The following is a 25993-nucleotide window of genomic DNA, read 5'->3' as shown; positions in this document are numbered from 1 at the left end:
AAAGTAGATTTCACAATATAAACTGCATATAGGACCTGTCACTTGCCCTAAAAATCCAACGCTGTTTTTCTTTTTTTCCTGCACTTCTCTGTTCCTGAGATACTGTTCTCTTTTTCCTATATATATAAATCTAGACTTTTTTTGCCAAATGGGTGTGGTTCTCAAGAAGGCAACCATAGAGAAATATGATGACCACACCCACTTGCTTAAAAAGACTAGATTTATATACAGAGAAGAGAAAGCCATATCTCAAGAGCAGAGAGGCGCAGAAAGAAAAGAGAAACAACGCCGGATTCAGGAGAACAGCGGCATTTACACAGGATACAAAAATTACATATTTATAACAAGCGGTCCTCTTAGATCAGGTCCTAAATAGATCTATTGAAAGTCACATCCATGACCACCTGGGATTTCTTATTCCTCTGAGAATTGCCTTTGACAGTCTGCAGACTGACAGTCAGTGGCAGATGACAGGCTGCCATAAACAGGAACATCCAAAAGGCCTTGTTCACACAGTGCAAGTTAGGGTGTGTGCACACGCTGCGGATTCTGCTGCGTTGTACAGTACCTTTATTTCCTATGGAAAAAAAAAAACGCAGTGCACATGCTGCGGATTTTCCGCGCGGATTTGCTGTGGGTTACAATCCGCAGCATTTCAATTCTTTGTGCGGTTTCTGCTGCGGTTTCACATCTCCTCCATTGTCCAGGTGTCAAACCGCAGGGGAAAACTGCAGGGCTAATCCGCAGATAAACCGCAGGATTTTTGTCCTACGGATTTACCTGTGGATTTTTCAACAAAATCTGCACAGCCTAAAAACTGCATGGGCACATAGCCTTAGGTTCATTTTGCAGAGAGATACACAGATTTAGATACACATAGGGAAATGGATGTAGTGTAGATATTGTTTTTAGACATACACTGGCCTTCACATAGCTGACTGAGGCAGGTGGAATATAATTGCAGGCATAATTTGCACAATCTGGTAAATTGAGTCTTAAGGGTACGTGCACACGGTGCGGATTCTGCTGTTCTGCAGCAGATTTGGCCCTGCGGATCTGCAGCAGAACTGCACGTGATGTACAGTACCATTTAAGGCTATGTAAAACAAAAACCGCTGTGCACATGCTGCAGATTTTTCCACGCAGATTTGGTGCAAATTTACAACTGCAGTATGTCACTTCTTTTGTGCAGTTCTGCAGCAGTTTTTCATCTGCTCCATTATAGAAATCTGCAGGTGAAAACTGCAGGGGAAAGCCGCACAAAAACTGCACTAAATCTGCACTAAAACTGCAGGTAAAATGCAGGTCATTTTACCTGCAGATTTAGCTAAATCTGCACGGAAAATTCTACAGCAGAATCTGCACCGTGTGCACATACCCTTACATCGTCACCGCAGCTTAGGTCCAGCTGACAATACCACAGTAGCTACACGGACCTGTAATTTGTAGAGTAAATCACCTCTGCTCCCTACTGCTGAATAAGCCGCTATTTCTCCTTCATGTTGATGTGCACTTGTCTCAATCACTATCCACAATCAGAGAATTTTGGAGACATAAAGCGAAGGATGTCCTGTATCAATACTGATCTCACTGTGGACGCCGATATGTAATGTGAGGAACAAGAATATTACTTGTAAGTTTAAAGGGATTGTCTGGTGAAAAAAAGGTATCCCCGATCTACTCATTAATTGGTGGGGGTCCGACAGCTGGGACCCACACCATTCGCCAGAATGGGGCACTTATATCCTTGTTAGAATGTGTGGTGTAGTGACCACTGTGTCCGCTAGGGGGCGCTGTGTGGATGTCCCAGGACGAGAGTATAAGCATTTCCAGTGTCCTGATAGGTGTAGGATACTGAATGACCGTTATGTATCCCAAGGTGGGTGGCCTTGAGATGGAGACATATGTGTGTGTGGATCAGCAGTGATACTGCTGAGGTGCTGTTTCAAAGTGTCAGAGATCAGTTACCTACAAATCCACCCAGGTGTGTGGTTAAGAACGCTATTGTAAAATGTGTATGAGTGGTTCAAGGACCTGTGATGAGGTCATAGCCATGTGACCCGGTAGGCGTGGCTACGGACCATATAAGGTGGCCAGGGTAGGTCACATGGGTGAATGCAGGGACCTATTTGGTCCGTTTTGGAAGGTCCCATCTGGGAGAGATGGGGGCTGTCTTCCTGACAGCAAGGAATGCTGTGTTGAATGGCTGCACGTGCCTGATGATTCCCTGGAGAGAATGGACGTCTGCAACCTGATGAAGGAACTATAAGGAACCCCTGACGTGGGTGAGATAACTGAGGCTGAAGAGCCTGTGTATGCATAACCTGTGTGACCACAGGGATTACAGAGCTGAACTCTGTCATGGACGCTATGCTGACGTTATGAAGTTTATGTTGCTGCTGTGGGCTTATGATGCTAAATAAACCGCATGGACTATGATTGTTTAGAGAAAACCTGTGCCGGATCTGGTTTTGTGGCTGCTAAGCAAGTATCCCCTACCCGAATAACAGTGCTACCTTACAATTGGTGGAGAAAGCTATGGGCATTGTTGTAGAGTTGTTGCTAGGAGCAACAGAAGAGGACTGCAAAGTTTCGATTGCTAAGAGCAACGGTTTCCAAAAGCACATGGTGCAGTGTTGGCAACGCTGAGCCGGGAGAGCCGGTCAGTGGAAAAGACTTATAGGGTACCTCTGTGGTAGAGGGGTCCGAGAACCTGCGCGGCCAGCAGATGACGGTTGTGAAAGCCGTGTTGTACTGACCGGGGTCAGTGAGAAAGAGACTGGTGATTGCTAGGGTGCCTCTGCGGATAAGAGGTACCCGAGGACCTGTGTGGCCGACACAGGTAACGGACAGGTGTTCGTGTTGTACTGACCTGGGTCAGTGAGAAAGACTGAGTACCTGGAGGGTTCAGTGAGCAAGGTCCTGGAGGGTCAGTGTTGGGAGGTTCTGGGAGAAGAATCGGATCCCTGGAGCATGTGGTATGACCTTGGACCTGGTGAGGCGTAAGTGTTGGGCAGTCTCAGGAGGAGACGGATGTCCTGAAGAGCACCCGCTGAGCCCCTGGACCTGGTGAGGCCGGTGTGTTGGGAAACCCTGGGAGGAGGGTCGACTCCCTGAATAGCAACTGGTGCGCCCTGTGTGTTGGACGGTCTCAGGCGGAGACGGAACGTCCTGAATAGCACACAGACAGGACACGTGAGTTTTGTGTGGTGTGTTTTTTTTTTTTTCCTTTTCTCAACTCAGCCTGCGGTGGCTCAGTGAGAGTCAAGAAGGGGACAAGCGGCTTGCTGTAACTCGGCGGGGTTACGAAGGGGACAAGCGGCTTCCTGTAACTGGGCGGGGTTACGAAGGGGACAAGCGGCTTCCTGTAACTGGGCGGGGTTACGAAGGGGACAAGCGGCTTCCTGTAACTCGGCGGGGTTACGAAGAGGACACCAGCAGCTGTGTGTGAACAGCAGCCGGTAGTGTCCGTGATCCGTGACAGCAGGAGCTGTGGTGGTGCCAACAAGGACTTGTGTGGTATCGTAAGAGACATAAACTGTGTGGTGTGAACTGTGGTCTGAGAAGACCTGTATAACGGACATGGGGAAATCCTGAAAGGGGGCGGTGGCCCAAATCGGGGTGGTAGCCCAAAAGGGGGTGGAGTCCCAAATTGGGGTGGTAACCCAAAAAGAGGTGGAGTCCCAGAGGGAGGCGGTGACCCAAATTGGGGTGGTGACCCAAATTGGGGTGGTAACCCAAAAAGGGGTGGAGTCCCAGGAGGGGGCGGCGACCTAAATTGGGGTGGTTCAGGAAATGGCAGCACTGGTTGCCTCAGTGGGTATGTCTGGGGAACCGCAGTGTGTGTGTATGTCTTTTGAGGAGTGCGGCATGTATTTTCCAGATAATGACGGGCCACAGGTGTGTACCGTGATGCTGCACCGGGAAGGAGTCTCTGGTAGACTGGACTCAAAGAGTCAGGTGACTCTGACAGGAACTCCTCTCGTTTTATCTCTGACCGAGAAAAACGCCAGGGTTCACTGTAAACACGGGGTCACGGTGAACTATGCAGTAGACAGAGTTTGAGGGGACCAAAGGTGGTGAGTGCCAAGGGGGCGGGATACCACGAGACTTAGTCTATGCCTTGGAGAGGGGATTACAGAGCTGAACTCTGTCATACACAATTACTGTTGTATTAAAAGATCGATGTTTTATATCAAGCAGCGCACGAAGTCCAAAAAAAGCTCCATAGGATTTGTTGTGTCGGCGGTCACTTGTTTGACCCTTGGACGTGCAGCAGCTGATCACTAACTCTATGTGCTTTAAGGCTGTGTGCACACGCTGCGGAATCTGCTGCGGTTTTACCTGCGGATTGGCCTGCGGTTTTGCCCTGCGGTTTATCATCTCCACAATGGAGGAGATGGCAAACCGCAGCGGAATCCGCAGAAAGAATTGACATGCAATTCTTTCTGCGGATTTGAAACCGCAGCAAAATCTGCGCAGAAAATTCCGCAGCATCTGCACTGCGGTTTTTAATTCCCATAGGGAATAATGGTACTGTACACCGCAGGGCCAAATCCGCTGCAGATCCGCAGCAGAATCCGCAGCGTCTATACACAGCCTAACTCTCCTACGGCAGGTGAGTAGATTCTATATACGTTTATAACTTTATCATCGGATAAGACCCTATTTGCGCTTCTTTGTTCCTATAGTGCAAAATATTAAAAAACTTCAAGAACTAGAGTAAGGAACGCTGCTGCTCATCATAAATTTGATGAGCGGGAGACTCCGAGCTCTACCCACTTTTGTCGGAGCTGAGCAAAATGACATGAAACCTCCAAAAGTTGCTATATCTTTAGGTGGTACGCAAAAATATTGTGACTTTTCAAAGCTAGAGCCCCGTTCTCAGGATCGATGAGGAGTCCCAGAGATTAGACCTCTGGTGATCAGTAGGTTATCCCTTACCTCATGGACAGAGGATAGCCTACTAACTGGGGAATAAGTGCTTTTAGTTGCATCTGTAAATGATGTATGAATCAAAGTGTTTGCCATGAAGGTAACCCTCATATTCCACAGCCCCCAGTTCTGCAGACGAAATGGAACAAAAAGTCTAGAGAAAGTTACAGAACCATTTTATTATTTTTATTTGGGGCAGCACGGTGGCTTAGTGGTTAGCACTGCAGCCTTGCAGTGCTGGAGTCCTGAGTTCAAATCCCACCAAGGAAAACATTTGCAAGGAGTTTGTATGTTCTCCCCGTGTTTGCAGGGGTTTCCTCCGGGCTCTCCGGTTTCCTCCCACATTCCAAAGACATACTGATAGGGAATGTAGATTGTGAGCCCCATCAGGGACAGTGATGATAATGTGTGTAAAGTGCTGCGGAATATGTTAGCGCTATATAAAGATTATTATTATATAGTGATCAAGCTTTATTTATATAAAATTGGCAGAAAACATTCTCATACCAATTCCAAAGAATCGGTGATGACTGGCCAGGCGGCACATAGTACTAACCACCAACTCACACCACCATCCGCTTATTCCTCCAGGAGGAATCTCAATGATATCTCAAGGGACATTATAAACATCCTTTAAATGAAAGTCACCAAACTAATTATCATAAAATCCCTCTAAGTGACTCTAGTCCACCATTGGTGACCCCCATAATCAGAAATTCACAGGCTTCTTGTAACGACACAGCAACTCATTGGGCCAAACTCATCAAGACTGGCGTTGATCACACAGGTCTTAATGAGGAAGCGTGCTGGAATAAGGCTCTCCTAATTCATGAAGAGGTACGCTAGGCCAGAAATCTTACTCCAGCACAGTGAGATTTATGGCCTATGGAGCAAAACAGCTTGTGAAGAATTAGATGCTCCTGCCGCCCCTGCTTCACCCATTTTAGAGCAGGAGACACTGGAGTGAAAAGAGGACAGCCAATGTAAATTGTGCCCGACCTCACTGCAAATGTATTTGCCCAGGAGTGTAAAAGGTGCGGTTGCAGAGAGTGCGACTGTGATCGGGCCCATACAGGAGGGGTTTCTGTCGATGCCTCAGTTGAATGTGCCTCCACATTGCTGGCTCCCTCCACTGCAATACATGCTGCCGGCCAATTCGAGGACATATATTATTGGAAGGGGCCCAGGATGGGGGCACTATACCAGGATGAGGGACATATATTATTAGAATGGGCCCAGGATGGGGGGCATTACACCAGGATGAGGGACATATATTACTGGAATGGGCCCAGAATGGGGGGCAATATACCAGGATGAGGGACATATATTACTGGAATGGGCCCAGGATGGGGGGCATTATACCAGGATGAGGGACATATATTACTGGAATGGGCCCAGGATGGGGGGGCATTATACCAGGATGAAGGACATATATTACTGGAAGGGGTCCAGGATGGGGGGGCATTATACCGGGATGAGGGACATATATTACTGGAATGGGCCCAGGATGGGGGGCATTATACCAGGATGAGGGACTTACATTACTGGAATGGGCCCAGGATGGGGGGCATTATACCAGGATGAGGGACATATATTATTGGAAGGGGTCCAGGATGGGGGGGCATTATACCAGGAAGAGGGACATATATTACTGGAATGGGCCCAGGATGGGGAGCATTATACCAGGATGAGGGACATATATTACTGGAATGGGCCCAGGATGGGGGGTATTATAGCAGGATGAGGGACTTATATTACTGGAATGGGCCCAGGATGGGGGGCATTATACCTGGATGAGGGACATATATTATTGGAAGGGGTCCAGGATGGGGGGGCATTATACCAGGATGAAGGACATATATTATTGGAATGGGCCCAGGATGGGGGGCATTATACCAGGATGAGGGACATATATTATTGGAAGGGGTCCAGGATGGGGGGGGCATTATACCAGGATGAGGGACATATATTACTGGAATGGGCCCAGGATGGGGGGGCATTATACCAGGATGAGGGACATATATTATTGGAAGGGGTCCAGGATGGGGGGGCATTATACCAGGATGAGGGACATATATTACTGGAATGGGCCCAGGATGGGGGGCATTATACCAGGATGAGGGACTTATATTACTGGAATGGGCCCAGGATGGGGGGCATTATACCAGGATGAGGGACATATATTATTGGAAGGGGTCCAGGATGGGGGGGCATTATGCCAGGAAGAGGGACATATATTACTGGAATGGGCCCAGGATGGGGGGTATTATACCAGGATGAGGGATATATATTATTGGAATGGGCCCAGGATGGGGGGCATTATACCAGGATGAGGGACATATATTATTGCAATGGGCCCAGGAAGGGGGGCATTATACCAGGATGAGGGACATATATTATTGGAAGGGGTCCAGGATGGGGGGGCATTATGCCAGGAAGAGGGACATATATTACTGGAATGGGCCCAGGATGGGGGGCATTATAGCAGGATGAGGGACATATATTACTGGAATGGTCCCAGGATGGGGGGCATTATACCAGGATGGGGGACATATATTATTGGAAGGGGCCCAGGATGGTGGACACTATATCAGGAAAGGGAGACATTATATCAGGATGGAGGACATTATACCATGGAGGAGCACAGGAAGGGAGACATTATTACAGGAAGGAGCCAGGATTGAGGGCATTATTACAGGATGGGGGACATTACTACAAGGGGGGGCGAACACGTATGTGTTTACATCATCTGGAATGCTACAAGGACCCAAACATCTGACGAACATGAAGGTAGGGGCAAGGGTCACATTTTGCACTGGGGCTCATCGGACTATAGTTGCGCCACTGTATTTGTGGTTGGAGTTCTCATAGGATTAAAGGGTCCTTCCATGGTAGAAGGTTCAGGAATTGATTCTCTTTACTTAAATGGGTATTCTAAAGTTTGGAAGTTATCATTTATCTGATTTGAAAAGTTGCTTAAATTTGTAATTAGTAAGTAAATAAATATATTTTTTTAAATCTGTGTGAAGGAATATAGAGATCTTAACCAAGTACCGATGAGTTAAAGATTTAGAGCTTTAGCGGTGCAGCATTAAATACATTGTGTATAAATGAAAAATACTTGTTTGCACAGACCGATCCCATCAATAATTCACTTTAATGGATACGGAACATGGATTTACAATTTTCTAAAATCCTAGGTGATTACATCATTTCTATAGAGTTTGGGGATTTTATAGAGGTCTTACCACCATAAAAAGCTCTACTAATTACATGTTTTGCTTATCCACCAGGGAACCACATACAGGGTGTGAATTAATCTTGGGAATTTACAGAAATACATTTTATGATTTTCTATGTACATAAAGATTTAAGATACAATTATCTACAATGTCTGGGGGAAATCTCTGCTTTATTTCCCATGTTAGCTCACTTCTTACATAAGTCAACAGAACTGGCGCAAGGTCTATAGAAAAATATTATGTGCCCCCTCTCATACTTGCCACAGAGTATTGAAATAATACTGCCATACCATGCCCAGACAATACCTCCTCTATAGAGTATCCAAATAAATGTTTACAAAAGGAATTTTTTTGTGTGTTTTTGGCAATCAATGCCAAAAGAGCAAAAGAGTTCTTCTGTTTCAGATATCACTCTGTGGACTTAGGAAATAAGATCACTGATTAGCTGCAGCGGTCATAGTCAGTGATGGCTGCCTGTAATCAACAACAGTCATAGAATCTGTACTGAATAGATCAGTATTAAGAGTTTATTTATACTTTTTTTAATTATTTTTTAACAATATCAAATTTAAATAAAGAGTTTATTTTAGAACATTTTCAACTTTTCTTTTTTTTTTTAAAGTACAACTATGGGACTTATCCTTTTACAGGAACCTTAAATGGTCCCTGTTGTCTTAACAAATTTTGCACAAATCGATAGTACAAACGAAAATAAGAAACTTTATATATCGGAGAAATTTTCTTCTTTCTCCACTTATGAGCCACTTCTTCCTCTCCTCAACCTATGAAACTGATCATTCGCTATGAATAACAACTGGAATCCATCTTGGACAAAGTAAGACGGGCTGCCAGAACGCTGAGGTGAGGTCCTATTATACTAAATAGAGAAGGGGAAGGGGATGAGGAGTATGGAGCAGTCAGCACCATGAGAGGCAAACGGAAACAGGCAGATGCAGCCTTGAGCAAATATATTTTGGTGTTGGATTCACAGCCACACAGCTTAGTAATAAGACATTAGTGATCATACATTATAAAACCACACAGCTGTATCATGTCCTCCATTCTGCTGCTGTTTGCAATCATATGTTTCATAGAAACAGGAGAGCAGGAATTTCTCACGTCTGTGTGAGCTGTGTATAGGAGACATCATAAAAGCTAGTTTCCCTTCCCCACTAGCTCAGAGAAAACTAAAAATTAAAGATAAAGCCTTCACAGGGGAAAACTGACCTTCATATAACGGACAGACATAGTGATATTCCTCATCTACACGCACATATCTGTTTATTCTGAAAAGTCAGCGGAAATGCCGATATACTTTAAATACAAAAATCCAAAAAATGTCCTGAAAAATGAAAAACTATCGAGCCACTTATTCATTGACTCAGTGTACTATTACAGTTAAAACTGAGAAGTATATAAAAGTTCCATAACGGAACGCAGCGCTTGTTTTTTTTATGCATTACTTCTATTGAGTTTGAATGGAACAGAGATCAAGCATGCCGCTATTGCTCCATTCAAAGTCCTTCGCATCGTAGTCGTGCATCCTGTTCTAGTGATTTTTAGGGTTGGATCGCCAATGTTTTTGGCTTTTTTATTAACTTAATCATGTATATTCGGGGGCTAAAAATCATTTTTTGCATCAAAAATGTAGCCCTGTCAGCCTTTTATAGCCTCTGTATTGCACTATTGCTGGCTGCGAATGAGTTAACTGAGCTTCCATCAGCAAGCTCCTTCGAAACAGACTGACATGAGCATTTGTCACTCTTTTATTGCTCTTTTTTTTTCTGAGCTCCTCTCTGCCAATTTATAACCACAGACCACATCAAAGTTGAATGTCCCGGGAAATAAAGATTCTGTAAAAGCCAAACAGTGCAACATTTTGAATGAAACCCAATTACAAAAACTATTTTTAGTCCAAAATACAGGCATTTAAGTAAAAATAAAAATTATCTCCAAAAGTGGATTACCCCTTTTTTTTAATCATCTGTCCCCTGGGTATTTTTGGTAGAAATAGGAGACTAGTAACTTCACAGTAACGTACGGTGGATAAAGCCCTGTAGCAAGCACAGATCCTATCCATTCGGCCACATTATCGGTTTTTATACTAGCATGAAACTGAATCCACCATTGCTATGCGTCTGTTCTTCTCTCTGGCTGGCTGTGACTTATAGTTCATTACTACACAATGGCCGCATACAACGCCCACCCTGGGTTATTTCAGAGCACCCGCTATTTTTGGACGCTCGTTTCTGACAGTCTTCTTTATCTCTGCCACAATTTAAAGCCGATGATATTCATAACTGTGACGAGATATGAGGACGAGCAAGGTCAGGCTGAGATGGCACTGATAATACGAGGTAGCGCGACACTGATTATTGGGCTGGAACGGCCAAAATCCAGTTATAGAAAATCCAAAAGGGCAAATGTAATAATATGCAGATATACAGAAGATTATATCTGGGGGACATGTACTGCGATCTATTACATATACCGCGAGACAGTAACATCGTGACCCACATTTCACCATATTCACTAAACGACATCATTATTTGTCCCCCCCCAGAGGGGTGAATGGTGGGTGGCCAGGAGACTAGTAAGACGCTGATATGTGCTGATCTTTGCTGCCCTCTAGGGTCTAAATTTATCACAAAAATGGGGAACTGATTTGAAGCCACTTAACAAATTACATTAAGGAATTGCATTATGAGCAATTGTCTAATCTGAGTTCATTTTTGTACCAAGCCTAATTTCCTATTGCTATCTAGCAGAAGCCTGACGGCAGAAATTTTGAAAATTTAGCAATTTTCCAAACTTGAATTTTTATGCCCTTACATCACAGAGATATGGCACACAAAAAACTTAATAAATAACATTTCCCACATGTTTACTTTACATCAGCACAATTTTGGAACCAAAAATTTTTTTTTGTTAGGAAGTTATAAGGGTTAAATGTAGACCAGCATGGTGGCTCAGTGGTTAGCACTGCAGCCTTACAGTGCTGGAGACCTGGGTTCGAATCCCACCAAGGATAACATCTGCAAGGAGTTTGTATGTTCTCCCCGTGTTCGCGTTGGTTTCTTCCCACACTCCAAAGATAGGGAATGTAGATTGTGAGGATAATGTCTGTAAAGCGGAATATGTTAGCACTATGTAAAAAAAAAATAAAGATTATTAGACCAGCGATTTCTCATTTTTACAACACCATTTTATTTTTACGGACCACATCACATTTGAGGTCACTTCGAGGAGTTGATATGATAGAAAATACCCAAAAGTGACACAATTCTAAAAACTGCACCCTTCAAGGTGCTCAAAACCACATTCAAGAAGTTTATTAACTCTTCAGGTGCTTCACAGGAATTTCTTGAATATTTAAAAAAAAAAATGATTTAACTTTTTTTCACAAAAAAATTACTTCAGGTCCAATTTTTTGTATTTTACCAAGGGTAAAAGGAGAAATTGGACAGCAAAAGTTATTGTGCAATTTGACCTGAGTACGCTGATACCTGATATGTGGGGGGGAACCACTGTTTCGGCGCATGGCAGAGCTCAGAAGGGAAGGAGCGCCGTTTGACTTTTTCAATGCAAAATTGGCTGGAATTCAGATCGGACGCCATGCCACGTTTGGAGAGCCCCTGAAGTGTCTAAACAGTAGAAACCCCCCACAAGTGACCCCATTTTCGAAACTAGACCCCCAAGGAACTTCTGTAGATATGTGGTGAGAACTTTGAAACCACAAGGGCTTCACAGAAGTTTATAACGTACAGCCGTACAATTAAAAAATCATATTTTTTCCACAAAAATGATCTTTTCACCCCCAATTTTTATTTTCCCAAGGGTAACAGGACCCTAAAAGTTATTGTGCAGTTTGTCCTGAGTACGATGATACCCCATATGTGGATGTAAATGACTATTTGAGCGCATGGCAGAGCTTAGAAGGGAAGCAGCGCCATTTGACTTTTTTGGCTGGAATTGAGATCGGACGCCATGTCGCGTTTGGAAAGCCCCTGATGTGCAAAAACAGTGGAATCCCCCCACAAATGACACGATTTTGGAAACTAGACCCCCCCAAGGAACTTCTCTAGATGTGTGGTGAGAACTTTGAACCTCCCAGGGCCTTACAGAAGTTTATAACGTACAGCCGTAAAATTAAAAAATCACATTTTTTCCACAAAAATGATCTTTTCACCCCCAATTTTTATTTTCCCAAGGGTAACAGGACCCTAAAAGTTATTGTGCAATTTGTCCTGAGTATGCTGATACCCCACATGTGGGAGTTAACTACTATTTTGGTGCATGGCAGAGCTCGGAAGGGAAACAGCGCCATTTGACTTTTTTGGCTGGAATTGGGATCAGACGCCATGCCGCGTTTGGAAAGCCCCTGATGTGCCTAAACAGAGGAAACCCCCCACAAATGACACCATTTTGAAACCTAGACCCCCCCAAGGAACTTATCTAGATGTGTGGTGAGCACTTTGAACCCTCAAGGGCTTCACAGAAGTTTATAACGCCCGGGCGTGAAAATAAAAAAAATCATATTTTTTTTCCACAAACATGATATTTAAGTCTCCAATTTTTTTATTTTCCCAAGGGTACCACGAGAAATTGGAGCCCAAAAGTTGTCCAATTTGTCCTGAGTACGCTAATACCCCATATGTGGGAGAAAACTACTGTATGGGCACACGTCGGGGCTCGGAAGGGAAGCAGTGACGTTTTGGAATGCAGACTTTGATGGAATAGTCTGTGGGTGTCATGTTGCCTTTGGAGAACCCCTGATGCACCTAACAGTGGAAACCCCACAAGTGACCCCATTTTGGAAACTAGACCCCCTAAGGAACTTATCTAGATATGTGGTGAGCACTTTCAACCCCCCACTGCTTCACAGAAGTTTATAACGCCCGGGCGTGAAAATAAAAAAATCATATTTTTTTTCCACAAAAATGATATTTTTGCCCCCAATTTTTTATTTTCCCAAGGGTAGCAGGAGAAATTGGACCCCAAAAGTTGTTTTGCAATTTGTCCTGAGTAGGCTGATACCCCATATGTGGGGGTAAAACACTGTTTGGGCGCATGGCAGAGCTTGGAAGGGAAGGAGCACCATTTGACTTTTTCAATGCAGAATTGGCTGGAATTGAGATCAGACGCCATGTTGCGTTTGGAGAGCACCTGATGTGCCCAAACAGTGGAAACCCCCCAATTATAACTCCAACCCTAACCCCAACACACCCCTAACCCTAATCTGAGCCCTAGCCCTAACCCTAGCCCTAACCCTAGCCCTAACCCTAATGGGAAAATGGAAATAAATACATTTTTTTTTAAATTTTATTATTTTTCCCTAACTAAGGGGGTGATAACGGGGGGTTTGATTTACTATTTATGGCAGGTTTTTATTTTTGGCAGCTGTCATACACTAAAAGACGCTTTTTATTGTAAAAATAGTTTTTGCATCACCACATATTGAGAGCTATAATTTTTCCGTCTTTTGACCCACCGAGTCATATGAGGTCTTATTTTTTGCAGGACAAGTTGACATTTGTATTGGTACCATTTTCGGGCACGTGACATTTTTTGATCGCTTTTTATTCCGATTTTTTTGGAACGCAGAATGAACAAAAACCAGCATTTCAAGAATTTCTTTTGGGGGGTGCATTTACAACGTTCCGCTTGTGGTAAAATTGATAAAGTGGTTTTATTCTTCGGGTCAGTACGGTTACAGCGATGCCTCATTTAGGTCGTTTTTTATGTTTTGGGCTTTTATCCAATGAAAACAATTTTATATAAAAAATAATTATTTTTGCATCGCTTTATTCTGCGAGCTATAACTTTTTTTATTTTTTCGCTGAAGACGCTGTATGGCAGCTAGTTTTTTTGCGGGACAAGATGACGTTTTCAGCGGTACCATGGATATTTATATACATCTTTTTGATCGCGCGTTATTGCATTTTTTGTTCGGCGGTATGATAATAAATCATTATTTTTTGCTTTGCTTTTTATTTTTATTTTTTAAGGGGTTCGCTAAAGGGGTTAACTAATGGGACAGTTTTATAGGGCGGGTCGTTATGGACGCGGCGATACCAAATATGTGTACTTTTATTGTTTCGGTTTTTTTTATTTCCAAAAAATGAATTTATTAGGGAATATTTTTTTTTTAATTTATTTAGCGATTTTTTATAAATTATTTTTACACTTTTTTAAAAAAAAATGTTATTACATTGTCCGAGGGGAGACGTCATTGTCATGTGACAGATCGCTAATCTGTCACATCACAGATCGCTGTGACAGATCAGCGATCTCACACAGGCAGTGCTGGAGGCTTCCTCATGCCGGCGCATTGCAGGCATGAGGAAGCCGCCTCCCTGCAGGCCCCCGAAGGTCCCCGCCGCCATACTGGATACGAGGACCTGCAGGGAAGGAGGCCCCCGTAGCAGCGCAGCACATTGCGCTGCTCCGGGGGTCTCAGGGAAGCACGGAGGGAGCCTCCTCCCTGCCGATGCTTCCCTAAATCCCCGGTACACTGCGATCGTGTTTGATCGCAGTGTGCCAGGGGTTAACGTGTCGGGGGCGGTCTGTGACCGCCCCTGACACATAGTGCCGGGGGTCAGCCGTGATAATCAGCTGACACCCGTCCGCGATCAGCGGCGCCCCCCCCACCCCCCCCGTGAGCGCCGCTGACCGCTATGACGTACTATCCCGTCCATGGGCATAGGGGCCCGGGACAGTACGTCAGATGTCAGGAAGGGGTTAAAGAATCTTTGTTTCACTGCACATTTCTGGCTGCAGAGTGAGTTACAGTAACTAAGAATCAGTCAGTGAACTTGTTCTGACGGGGAGATTGTAAGTCATTATTCAGATGTCCGGTTTTGGCGCACTAGTGCTAGCAATGTTTTTCACTCGTACCTGTGATAGTCTATGGGGCCGTTCACATGTCCATTATTTTCTGCGGACTGTGCGTTCTGTGTAAAATGTCCGATTTTGATCCGAGTGTTGGATCAGAATCAGCAATACAAGTCTATGGGTCAGTGAAAAAAATACTTGAGTAGCATCCGAATGCGGTTAGATTTTCACGGATTGTCACACAGGAGAAGGTGGAGACACTCGGACCAAACTACAATCAAAATAATCGGTCCGGTTTTTGTAGTATGCGAGGTCTTACTCTTGTATCATTCATTGCCTGAACTCCCATGTGCTGATTTATGAAGACAGGCCACATCGAAAGTAGATCTAAACTCTGATGTGATCATAAACCAGCTAAGAGTTCAGAAAAGACAGAGCAAAGATTTACAAACTCCCGGTCAGAGCCAGCTCACTGGCGGATTCTTAGTTAACTCATTCTAAAGCCTAATGGAGCAAAAGTCTGAGTGAAACCCAAATGTCAAAAAACTTTTAGCCCAAAATACATGCATTTATGCAAAAAAAATAAAAAATCATCCATAGGTGCCCAGTCTATCTGCAAACGGCGGTAAAGAGCAGAGTTATTTTGCAGAAGGTACTATCATTTCCCAGTCATTCTGTGTTCCGATAATAGATCGAATAATGCCCTCCTTTCTGTAAATTATAAGAGTGCATGTATCGATATTTTTACTAATTTACTCCAGTAATTATATTACACAAAATAATAGACACCTCGGCAGCTGCAGAACCTCTTTTTAAGAGTAAGTGACAGATTCCTGATTACTATTATTATATTAAGAAGAATTTGTGTCTTAGATTTGTACTTTGATGTTCTTCAACACCTGGGGCATTGTACTGGAGCTGCTTAAGAACCTCTTTTTTAAAACCAATAGCGTGATGACACACTTGCAGGGATGAAATGTTTAAGACAAGATATAGAACTGTACTGTAGATGCGGTGAGGATTTAAAAGAATCTGTCAGCAGGCTTTTGTTATGTAATCCGAGAGCAGCGTCATGTAAGGGGAGAGACCCTGAATCCAGCGATGTGTCATTTACTGGTCGTCATGCTGTCACTCTTATACAATCACAGTTTTCTCTGCTGCAGATCTAGCAGAGCTCAAATGCTGTGCTGTGATAACCCTGCCCACATCACTGATTGGCTGCTTTCCGTAGAAAGCTGTCAATCACTGATGGTGGCGTGGTTGGACCAAAAGGCTCAAGATACCTAGTCCTGTAGTGATAATCTCCTGCTAATGGAGGAAGATCTGGCTAGTCCCGTGTTTGAGACTCTTAAATGAGGCTCCACGGACTTTATTTGCATATTCGTATTTCCCAGGGAGCATTGCACCTAGGATTTCACTGTGATTGAGCGCCTTTGCCGGCTGTCGCAGTGTTTTCTTTGACTGGTCTCCCTGAGGTCAGTGATTGTTTCGTGATGTTAATCTCCTGCTAATAAAACACTGATTGTATTGAACTAGCAACACAGCCCAGTAAGTGATACATCGCTGAAATCAGGGTCTTCGTCACTACATCACGGTGCGCTCAGATTACATAACAAAAGATAAATTCGAGTATTATCACAACATTCTTGGTACAATAAAACAGCAATTCTCATAGTATTGCAGCAAGGAGTTGCAATATAAGCAGCTGTTTGTGTGGGTTCCCAGAGGTTTTCTGTAACCTTGCACTTTCTAAAACACTTTTCCAATATCATACATGAACAGCGCTGGTTACTTCTTACCTAGGCCTTGATTTTGCTGTTCCCACTCCATGGTGTCTGGGACTGGATAAGCTGCTCCTTCAATCAGGGCAACATTACCATCATCTTCTAGAGGTTCTTGAGAGGATAGTCCTGGGAGGGTGAAGAGTGGGACGTCCGAATCCTTTTCTGAGCTTTCTGAGTCATTATCTTTATTATCCTCCTCGTCTTCTTCATCGTCTTCATCTGTCTCATCATCATCTTCATCTTCCTCATCTTCATCCTCCTCATCTCCCTCTGTACCAGAAAACAACATGGAAGGTTAGAGGGTCTTCTATAAATCACCCACCATACTTGTGCTCCCTGGAACATATCTGACTATGCCTTCTGTAATGTACCGGTATTTGTGTGGGGAAGCAATTTTTTAGTAAAGGTGCCTACAGATGTTAGGTAATTTGTCTGAACATCAAATATGAATTAGGGTTACCGTTACCAGACTCTCCTCTGATAGGAAACATAGAAGAAGAGGAGGATCAAGAATGATGAAATCCAAGTTACCCAATCCCTTTTTCCCACTGGACATAAGCTGGTGCCAGAAGTGTCTGGCACTGGCTTAATATCATCTCACCAATGAAAATACATGTATTCTTGGGCGTAAATGAAGCCATGCAGCCTTCTGTGAGGAATAGTGGGGAGGAATAAGGATTGAGGTGAATGATCACAAGTCTTGCACCCCCGTTACTCTCAGGATCAGCGGTGGTCGCAGAGGTTGGGCTTCCACCGATCATAGAGTAGGTAGAAATACCTCGCTACGTTGGAATTTTTTATAGATTCTTGAGCCAATTTTCTCTCAATTCTCCATTCAACAGGAAGACAGGAGTAAGCATCTCCCAAATATCTCCGGTGTGTTGAAATGCATGCAGAGAAAATCAGCACTGTATCCCCTTCATCATTAGGACTAGTGGGAACTCCAGAGGTTAAACCCCAGATATGTCACAATGTACAATGGTAATAACCCTTTAATAAATATAACATTGTGGCTGCATGCAGATAGCACTGCAATTATTGTGCTAGTCCATTATCTCCTACCCATAGGACTGGGGATGATTTCCTGGTCCGACCGCTGAGACCCCCCAAAAGAGTTCTGGAACAAAAGATCTGGGCTCTGCAGAGCCCCGTCTTGTATGAAGCAGAGCTACGCCTGCTCGACCTCCACTCCATCATCTGCACTATTCAAGATGGGGCTACCGAGAAAAGTTCCCAGCTTCCAGAACCCTTTCTTGGGATGACTGAGGGTCCCAGTCTTCAGACCCACAGCAATCATTAATGGGAATCTGTCAGTAGGTTTTTACTAGGTAATCTGAGAGCAGAATGAGGTAGGGACAGAGACTCTGATTTCATGGATGTGTCACTTATTAGGTTGTGTGATGTTGCTTCATTACATATAGAGTTTTATCACTGCCGGACTAGCTGCCCTGGGCCTCCCGCTCCAACCAGAACCCCAGCACTGATTAACACCTTGCTGTCATTGTACAATGTACACAGAAAGCTGTAGTGTGGGTGGGGTTAGCTTTTTGAGGTCTGCTACATTTACAGCAGAGAAAACTATAATTGCAGCACAACTACTGCACCCAGTAAACTAAGTGACACATAGCCGGAATCAGGGTCTCTGCACATACATCATCCAGCTCTCAGATGAGATTGCAAAAACCTGGTGACAGATTCCTTTTAAAAGATCCCCTGTCCTATGAAATTTATGGAAAGAGGATACCTTACTATCTTGGGAATAACCTTTAAATAGAAAATATAACATTCAATATGAGCTGTCACCGCAGGAAGCCACTATGATAGTGTCTCAGCAAGCAGAGGTTCAGTATTAAGCCCCCTCCCAACAGGGCTCCACAGTACTGTAAGGTTATCTAGTCTTGTTAACCAAGTGGGTGAGTCTTTTTGCACAGGAGTCTTCTTGAGGTCCATGCCCACTTGGCTAACAAGACTAGATTTATACACAAGGAAGAGAGGCCCATATCTCAGGAAAGAGAGGCTGTCAGCTTCAGCAAGGCTGGTTATCATGAATCAAGGGGTCCCCATGCTGCATTTTTAATTATTTAAATAAATAATTTTAAAATACAGTGTGGGGTCCCCCTATTTTTGACAACCAGCCAAGATAAATCAAACAGCTGGGGGCTGGTATTCTTAGGCTGGTAAGAGGCCTCCCAGCCTAAAAATAGCAGCCACCCAGAAAAGGCACAACTATTAGATGCGCCAATTCTGGCGCTTTGCCCGGCTCTTCCCACTTGCACTGTGGCGGTGGAAAGTGGGGTTCATAATTGTGGGGTTGATGTCACCTTTGTATTGTCTGGTGATATCAAGCCCACGGGTTAGGCTACTTTCACACTTGCGTTTTTTTGCTGCGCGTTTTTGCACACAGAAACGCATTAAAAAAAACCCATCATGCGTTTGTGTGCGTTTTTTGCGGGTTTTGGTGCGTTTTTTAAAAAACCGCATGCTTTTTTGCGCATACGTGCGCATTACAATACACACGTATGCGCACACATAGACTATAATGGGTGTCTTGCTGTAAAAAAACGCATTGCGTGCGCATGCGTTTTTTGGGGGCAAGTCGGACGCACAAAAAATGCAACAGGATGCATTTTGTGCGCCCGAGCGCACTCTACAAAAAAACGCATGCGCATACAAACGCGTACAAACACGTGTATGCGCACCCATGTTAAAGTATGGGGGAAAAAACGCATGCTTTTTTTGCGCTAAAAAACAGCGCAAAAAAACGCAAGTGTGAAACCAGCCTTAGTAATGGAGAAGCGTCTATAAGACACCTTTCCATTACTAATCCTATAGTTATATGGTAAATAAACACACAGCCAGTATAAAATCTTTTATTTGCAATAAAAACAAAACCCACTTTTCCATTTTTATTTAAAAATAATTAATTCGTTATTTATAGTTAGATATACTCACCTAACGCCCATTCCATTGAATCCATGGTCTCCTGTAATAAAACAAAAAAAGAACAACCATATCCATCACCTGTCCATTGTCTGTCCCATGCCGCAATCCATGTCTGGGGATAAATATTTTTCAACCTGGATGGTGCCAAGATGCGACCGTCCAGGCTGAGAACCACTGATGAATGAGCTGCTCGCAGCATCAGTGACTAGCGGTGACGTCACCGAAGTTACCGCAGGTTACTGAGGCTGCGTTCCCAGCCAGCATGAACTGTGGTGACCTCAGCATCTCAAGAAAAAGTCAATGAGTTCACAGCAGTTAAGCTCATTAAGTTCACTGCAGATCACCATTCTCACAGTGATCTGCGGTGAACTCACTGAGCTGAACTCCGGTGAGCTCAGTGACTTTTTCTGAAGATGCTGAGATCACCGCATTTCATACTTGCTGTGTGTTTATTTACCATATAACTATAGGATTAGTAATGTATAGGTGTCTCATAGATAATGCTCCATTATTAAGCCGTGAGCTTGATGTCACCAGACAATACAGAGGTGACATCATCTCCACAAATATCACCCCACTTGCCAACGCTACAGGGAAAGTTGGAAGAGCTGAGCAAAGTGGCAGAATTGGCACATCTAATAGATGTGCATTCTCTGGGTGGCTGTGGGCAACTATTTTTAGGCTCGGGGGTCAATATCCATGACTCCTTACCAGCCTGAGACTACCAACTGCCCAGTTGTCTGCTATAGCAAGGCTGGTTGTCAAAAATGGGGGGACACCATGCAGTTTTTTAAAATTATTTATTTAAATAATTAAAAATATGGCATGTGGACCCCTCAATTCTTGAAAACCAGCCTTGCTGAAGCTGACAGCTGAGGGTTGCAGCCTGCAGCTGTCAGTTTTGTCTGGCTGGTTATCAAAAATACAGGGGAACCCACACAGTTTTTTTTTTATTATTTATTTATAGCGCAGGCAGTGGACGATGAATACTCCTATCAACCTTCGCCTGCTCTCACTGTTATTAGGTGTAGGCTGATGGGAGCAGTAGTCCCATCAGTCACCACCTGCTCTTGCTGTTATCAGTTGAATATAACTCTCAACATTCTTCCCTGCTAGCGCTGATTGCAGTACGAGCAGTGGAGAATGATGAGAGGGGTCTTCAGCACCTGGCGCCGGGGAACAGCACGAACTGTACCGCTGCTTCCCAGGCGCTGGTATGTGTCTCACTGATGAAACATGGATGTCATCCATGTGCACATGTACGGGACGTTTTGTGGAAACACACTGATATGTGCACAGACCCATTCACTTGAATGAGTCTACATTTGTAAGTATCTCTGGTACGTGTGAAAACTGTCACCACACGTACTGGACATACTGATGTGTGAAAGAGACCTTAGCTGTAGGCCTAATATTTCAGAGATTTATCTTTAAAAGTCTAAATGTAGGAGCAGGGAAGAAATGAGACTGACGGCAGATGTTAGGCGGGAAGCTGGGAGCATGGAGAAGAGACAGGGAATCAATGGAGCAGCAGAGCAGTTAGGAGAAGTAATGACACGGTGACGTCTGAGTGACAACATACCGCTCTGGCAGGTCTGCATGACTGGAGGAAACATGGAGCAAGCAAGACAGTAAACTGCACAAAAGCTGAATAAAAAGAGAAAGCGGTGGAGATCACCAAAAAACTGCGCACCAAATCACTCACTAAGTGATAATAAAGAAGATGCAGGTGAATATGAGGTTCACTCTTCTGCTACTAGTACCTCGGCCTGAGAGAATTCAGTGGCAGAGAAGAAACAGAGCACATATGTGTTAAAGAAGCTCCACATGTAAAATCTGAAGCATTTTACAGTGCCTAAAAGTTAGGATAAATGGATGTATTTTGGGCTAAAAATAATTTTTGTAATTGAGTTCCATGAAAAATTTTGCACCATTAGCCTTGTATAGCTTCTGGGTTGCACTGGGTTTTTTTTTGCTGACTGCAGAATGAGTTATCTGAGAATCCATCAGTGAGCTCATTTTTACCCTCCAATAGGAGAGTTTGCAACTCCTTTATCTGTCTATTTCTGAGCTCCTCTCAGCTGATATACGGCCATAGACCACATCAAAGTTGATAACAAAGAGGTGATGCAAAATACTTTTAATGAAACTAAAATTCAGAAAATTATTTTTGGCTACAAATACATGACTTATGTAAAAAAATAATAGTTCCCAGAGAAAGACAACCCCTCTTATTTTTATGCTGCAATGTTTTTTTTTCAGCACAGAATCTGCACAGAGATTGGTTTGGGCTGGGCTCACACGTTGTGCATTTGGTGCTAAACTGAAATCCATGTTATTTCTGCAACTAAAATCTGCACATATTTTCCACAATGTATTCACGCACATTTAAATGTATTTTTTATTGCAGAAACTGCATAAAAAGCGCAAATAAATAATTCCAGTCCAGCAATGTGACCTGTGTGTATCTACATCCCCATCTAAATAAATGGATAAAAACTGCACCAAGATGGAGAAAAACTGCAACAGAAAAGGACATGCGCTTTTTATAAGTGCTCCAAAAAATAAACAGCGCGTGGATGAGATTAAGTGAAAATTCATCCACTTTGCTGTTTCTGTAAAATGTTGCGTAAAATCTGCCCCATTTACGCAATCCAGACTTTTGGTGTACTTGTGAAAACCTCAGCATGATCATTTCTGTTGCAGAAACCTGCCTGTTTGTTATGGCCAAAAATAAAGATTTTTTTTTTCTTTTAGAAACATTTGAGAAATCTAAATGATCTTACAGTTATGCTCAAAAGTTTACATACCTCTGCAGAATTTTTGCTTTCTTAGCCTTTTTTCAGAGAATATGAATGATAACACCAAAACTTTTTCTCCCCTCATGGTTAGGGGTTGGGTGAAATAATTTATTGTCATATAACTGTGTTTTCTCTTTTTAAGTCATAATGACAACGCAAAACATCCAAATGACCATGTGTCACGATCCATTTTTGGATCTGTCAGATTCTGGATTCTCTTTTATAAACTTTTACCCTTTCAGGCCATCGGGGGTTAATGTCAGCTTTTGCACCCGGTGGCCGCTGATGTTACTACAACTGTAGTTGGTTGGCTGCTGGGTTCCCCCCCCGGTGGCCGCTGGTGTTACTACATGTTTAGTTAGTCAGCAGGTGGTGACTACTCCCACTTCTCTTTATAAGGCCACCTGGTGCTGCAGATCACTGTTGGTAATACTGGTCATTTGCTAACCAACCTTGGCGAAGACTAGACCTATCTGGTGCAGAGGGCGTGCAGCTTATCTGGAGCAGTGGTGATGCTGCTGGATGCTGATCGGGTGCCTTACTCTGCTGCTGGGAGCATTGGCAGCAGATAAAGCTAAGTTTTGTTTTTTTAGTTGCTTTAACCCCGTGGTGTCAGTTGTATCTTTCCTTTCCTGTTATTGGTGCAGTTCACTTTATTTTGCCTGTCTCACCTCCTGGGGAGGGGGGTTGTGGGGTTTAGCTCAGGGCTAAACAGGAGATAGGGACAGGTCAGGGACTTGGGCCTCACTACCATCAAGAATACCCCTAAGTTAAGGAAAGTCAGGGCACCTCCTTAGCCTGAGGGGCAGATCAGGGGCCCAGGTTCCACGTCGCCTGCTTTTTCCCCACTGCCCCATGACACCCTGATCAAGAGTTCACATGGTGATTATGGCCTGATAACATGTGTAAGGAGGTAGCGGGGACCCTCATCTGCCTCCTCTCCCCTGGTAACTGTTCACAGGATTATACGCGGCACCTCATTGTTTATCAATGTGAAATGTAATGTTTATGTACTGTAATGTCATGATTCTGTCAGGTTTTGCCAAGAAGTGTGGGCAGCTTTACCATCTGAGAAAACAAAGAACCTCATCCATCCATGACTACCTGTCATGAACTCATTTTCTGCTCCACCAGTTGAGAGTTCCCCTTCCGTTCTCCCTCTGGTGGTGACAGGAGGTAGTGCGGTTGGTTTAAGTGGTAGTGATCTGCCACCTGATGAGGAAGATAACGATTGGATCTCTGGAGTATCAGACTGGATATAAGACAGCCGACGCCCTATCCGGGTGCTGGTGATTCAGTCTGCTTCTCAGGTCCTGGACTTCAGCTCTCTTCCAGTCTTCTCAAGTTAAGTTTGTTTTTTGCTAATGTTCACACTTGCGCTTGTTGGTCAATTCAGTTTGTTGTGTAATCAGCCTGCCTCTGCTGGGGCTATGCTGAAATTCCACTCCTATTAATCATTATTTGCCAATCTGCTTTTTGTCCCTTATTAGATTGGCCTCTTTTTTGCTCTGTCTCAGAATATTTCAGAGTGCTGATATAGGTTTAGAAGTCTAGTGACTTCAGGGTTAATTTTGCTATCAGAAGTGTTGGACAATCTTTTTGTAGGTTGTTTTTGGCAGATTGCAGACAGTGTCTTTCCTTTTCTGTCCTTTTTAGTTAGCCGGGCCCCATCGTTTGCTCAGCCTATCTTCCTGCCTTTGTTTGTATTTTCATCTTGTTTCACCGTCAATACATGTGGGGGGCTGTCTTTCCTTTGGGGTCTGCTCTGGGGCAGTTAGTATTCCTCTTTTCCTGCTTTAGGCTTATGTAGTTCTCCGGTTGTGACTCATTCATAACAACTACCCCAAAAGACTTCAAGCTGTCATTGATGTTAGAGGGGGCAATACTCAGTATTAAGAAATGGGGTGTCATGATCCAGGAGTGGATCTGTCTGATTAAATGGACAAAGTGAACGTTTTTTCCTTTGGCAAGGTGACGTGATTGCCCCCGGTGGCCATTGGAATTATCACATGTGGTGTCATTCATTCTGAGTTGCCCCGGTGGTGGTTAGTGGTATCGCACGATAGTTTGGGTTTAATATGTACGTAATTATGAATCAGGTGTGGGGCTCTATAAATGAGTCTCAGGGTGTGCAATCACTGCTGGGGATATTCATTCATTGATTGTGTTCATTTGACAAGGAAGCCTGGGTGAACATGGAGCTGAACATGAGTCCTGCGCAGTCAGCCAGAGGGGATGAGTGGCAGCTAATGGTGTCTGCAGGAATTGCTGGCATGGCGTGGAGGAGTCGCAGTTTATGGTGTCGGCGGGAAGTGCGTGCATGGCTTGGTGGAGTGGCGACTATGGAGAGAGTTGCACTCGGCATGCTCGACTTGGTTGCCGAGAGCTGCACTCAAGCATGCTTAGATTCTTGGCAGAGGCTGACTCATCCTTGGGACTCTGTTACTGGACTGCTGCAATTGGTGGTGGACTCTGCTCCAAGGCTGCACTACGGTGAAGGATCCGGGATGGTGATGGATCCGGGTGGAGGAGAAGATGCACGCAGGTGGTGGGCTCTGTTGCTAGGAGCGTACGCAACAGAGCAAAGCCAAGTGGTGTTTCCCCTGTATTGTCGTCTTTCCTCATGTGTGTTGTTAGTGCAGTGGTGGGATTAGTTTCCGCACCGACCAATTCCCTAGTAAGGGTTTAGGGTCAGGGCGAGCAAGGGTTTAGAGGTACGCGTGTGGCGCCCGGTGCGGAACCGGCATAGGGAACGTTAGGAGTGCAGGGACACTGGCTCAGGGGAGCTCAGGAGGTCTCCACTTCCCTATTCCCTATTGCAGGGCCCACCATTGTTAATGTTACCCAGGTCCCCCATATTATTTAATTCGCCTTACTGGAGGCGGGGTTTCCAGAATGTATGTATAACGTGTAATTCCTAAATTCGCCAGGTGGAGGCGGTGTATCCATCTGCACGTTTTATTATTTAAATTCGCCCCACTGGAGGCGCTGTATCCTGGGTCACATGTGTTATGGGTTCGCCTTGCGGTAACCGCTGCGTCCAGACACACGTGGCCGTGACATGGGGTATGTGAACTTTTGATCAGGGTCATTTGGATATTTTGTGTTGTCATTATGATTTAAAAAGAGAAAACAGTAGTGTCATGATCTGCTTAGTTTCTGCGATTAGGTGTTTTTAGGGTTAATTTGGACGGCCTCACTCTGGGATTCTGGGAGGCTTCTTATAGCCTCATTGTGGGGTCATTCCTCCTGGCTTATACTCTGACCCTTGGCCGAGTGTGTGGACCCTGTTGTGCCTGTGCTTTGTGCCTGTGCTACTTTATGCTTGTCTGGTTCTGATCTGGTTCTGTCCCTGTTAAGAGTTCTGCCTGTCCCTCCTGTACTGCACTGCTATCTCCGTGTATGACTCCTTGCCTATGTTCTGACTATTCTCTGCTCGCCCCTCCTGTACTGC

At 44.3% G+C, this 25993-nt stretch overlaps 1 protein-coding gene across 5 annotated transcripts in view; it reads right to left on the bottom strand.

Annotated features, from left to right (window-relative positions):
* Positions 1 to 25993, bottom strand: part of ARMH4 (armadillo like helical domain containing 4) — a 197275-nt gene that overhangs the window by 118852 nt on the left and 52430 nt on the right. For 4 of the 5 annotated variants that reach the window (XM_073585750.1, XM_073585737.1, XM_073585742.1 and 1 more), the window contains one exon: positions 16811 to 17065. In XM_073585750.1, coding sequence (XP_073441851.1) covers positions 16811 to 17065 — 255 coding nt within the window. Of the gene's footprint in view, positions 1 to 10977; positions 11324 to 16810; positions 17066 to 25993 lie in introns of those variants that run through there. The other variant, XM_073585759.1, reaches the window with a different exon arrangement.

This window comes from Dendrobates tinctorius, unplaced genomic scaffold, assembly GCF_039654945.1.
Source record: "Dendrobates tinctorius isolate UK_male_01 unplaced genomic scaffold, ASM3965494v1 ptg000010l, whole genome shotgun sequence".
Taxonomy (NCBI): Eukaryota; Metazoa; Chordata; class Amphibia; order Anura; family Dendrobatidae; genus Dendrobates; species Dendrobates tinctorius.
This window is presented reverse-complemented; position numbering and strand designations above follow the sequence as displayed.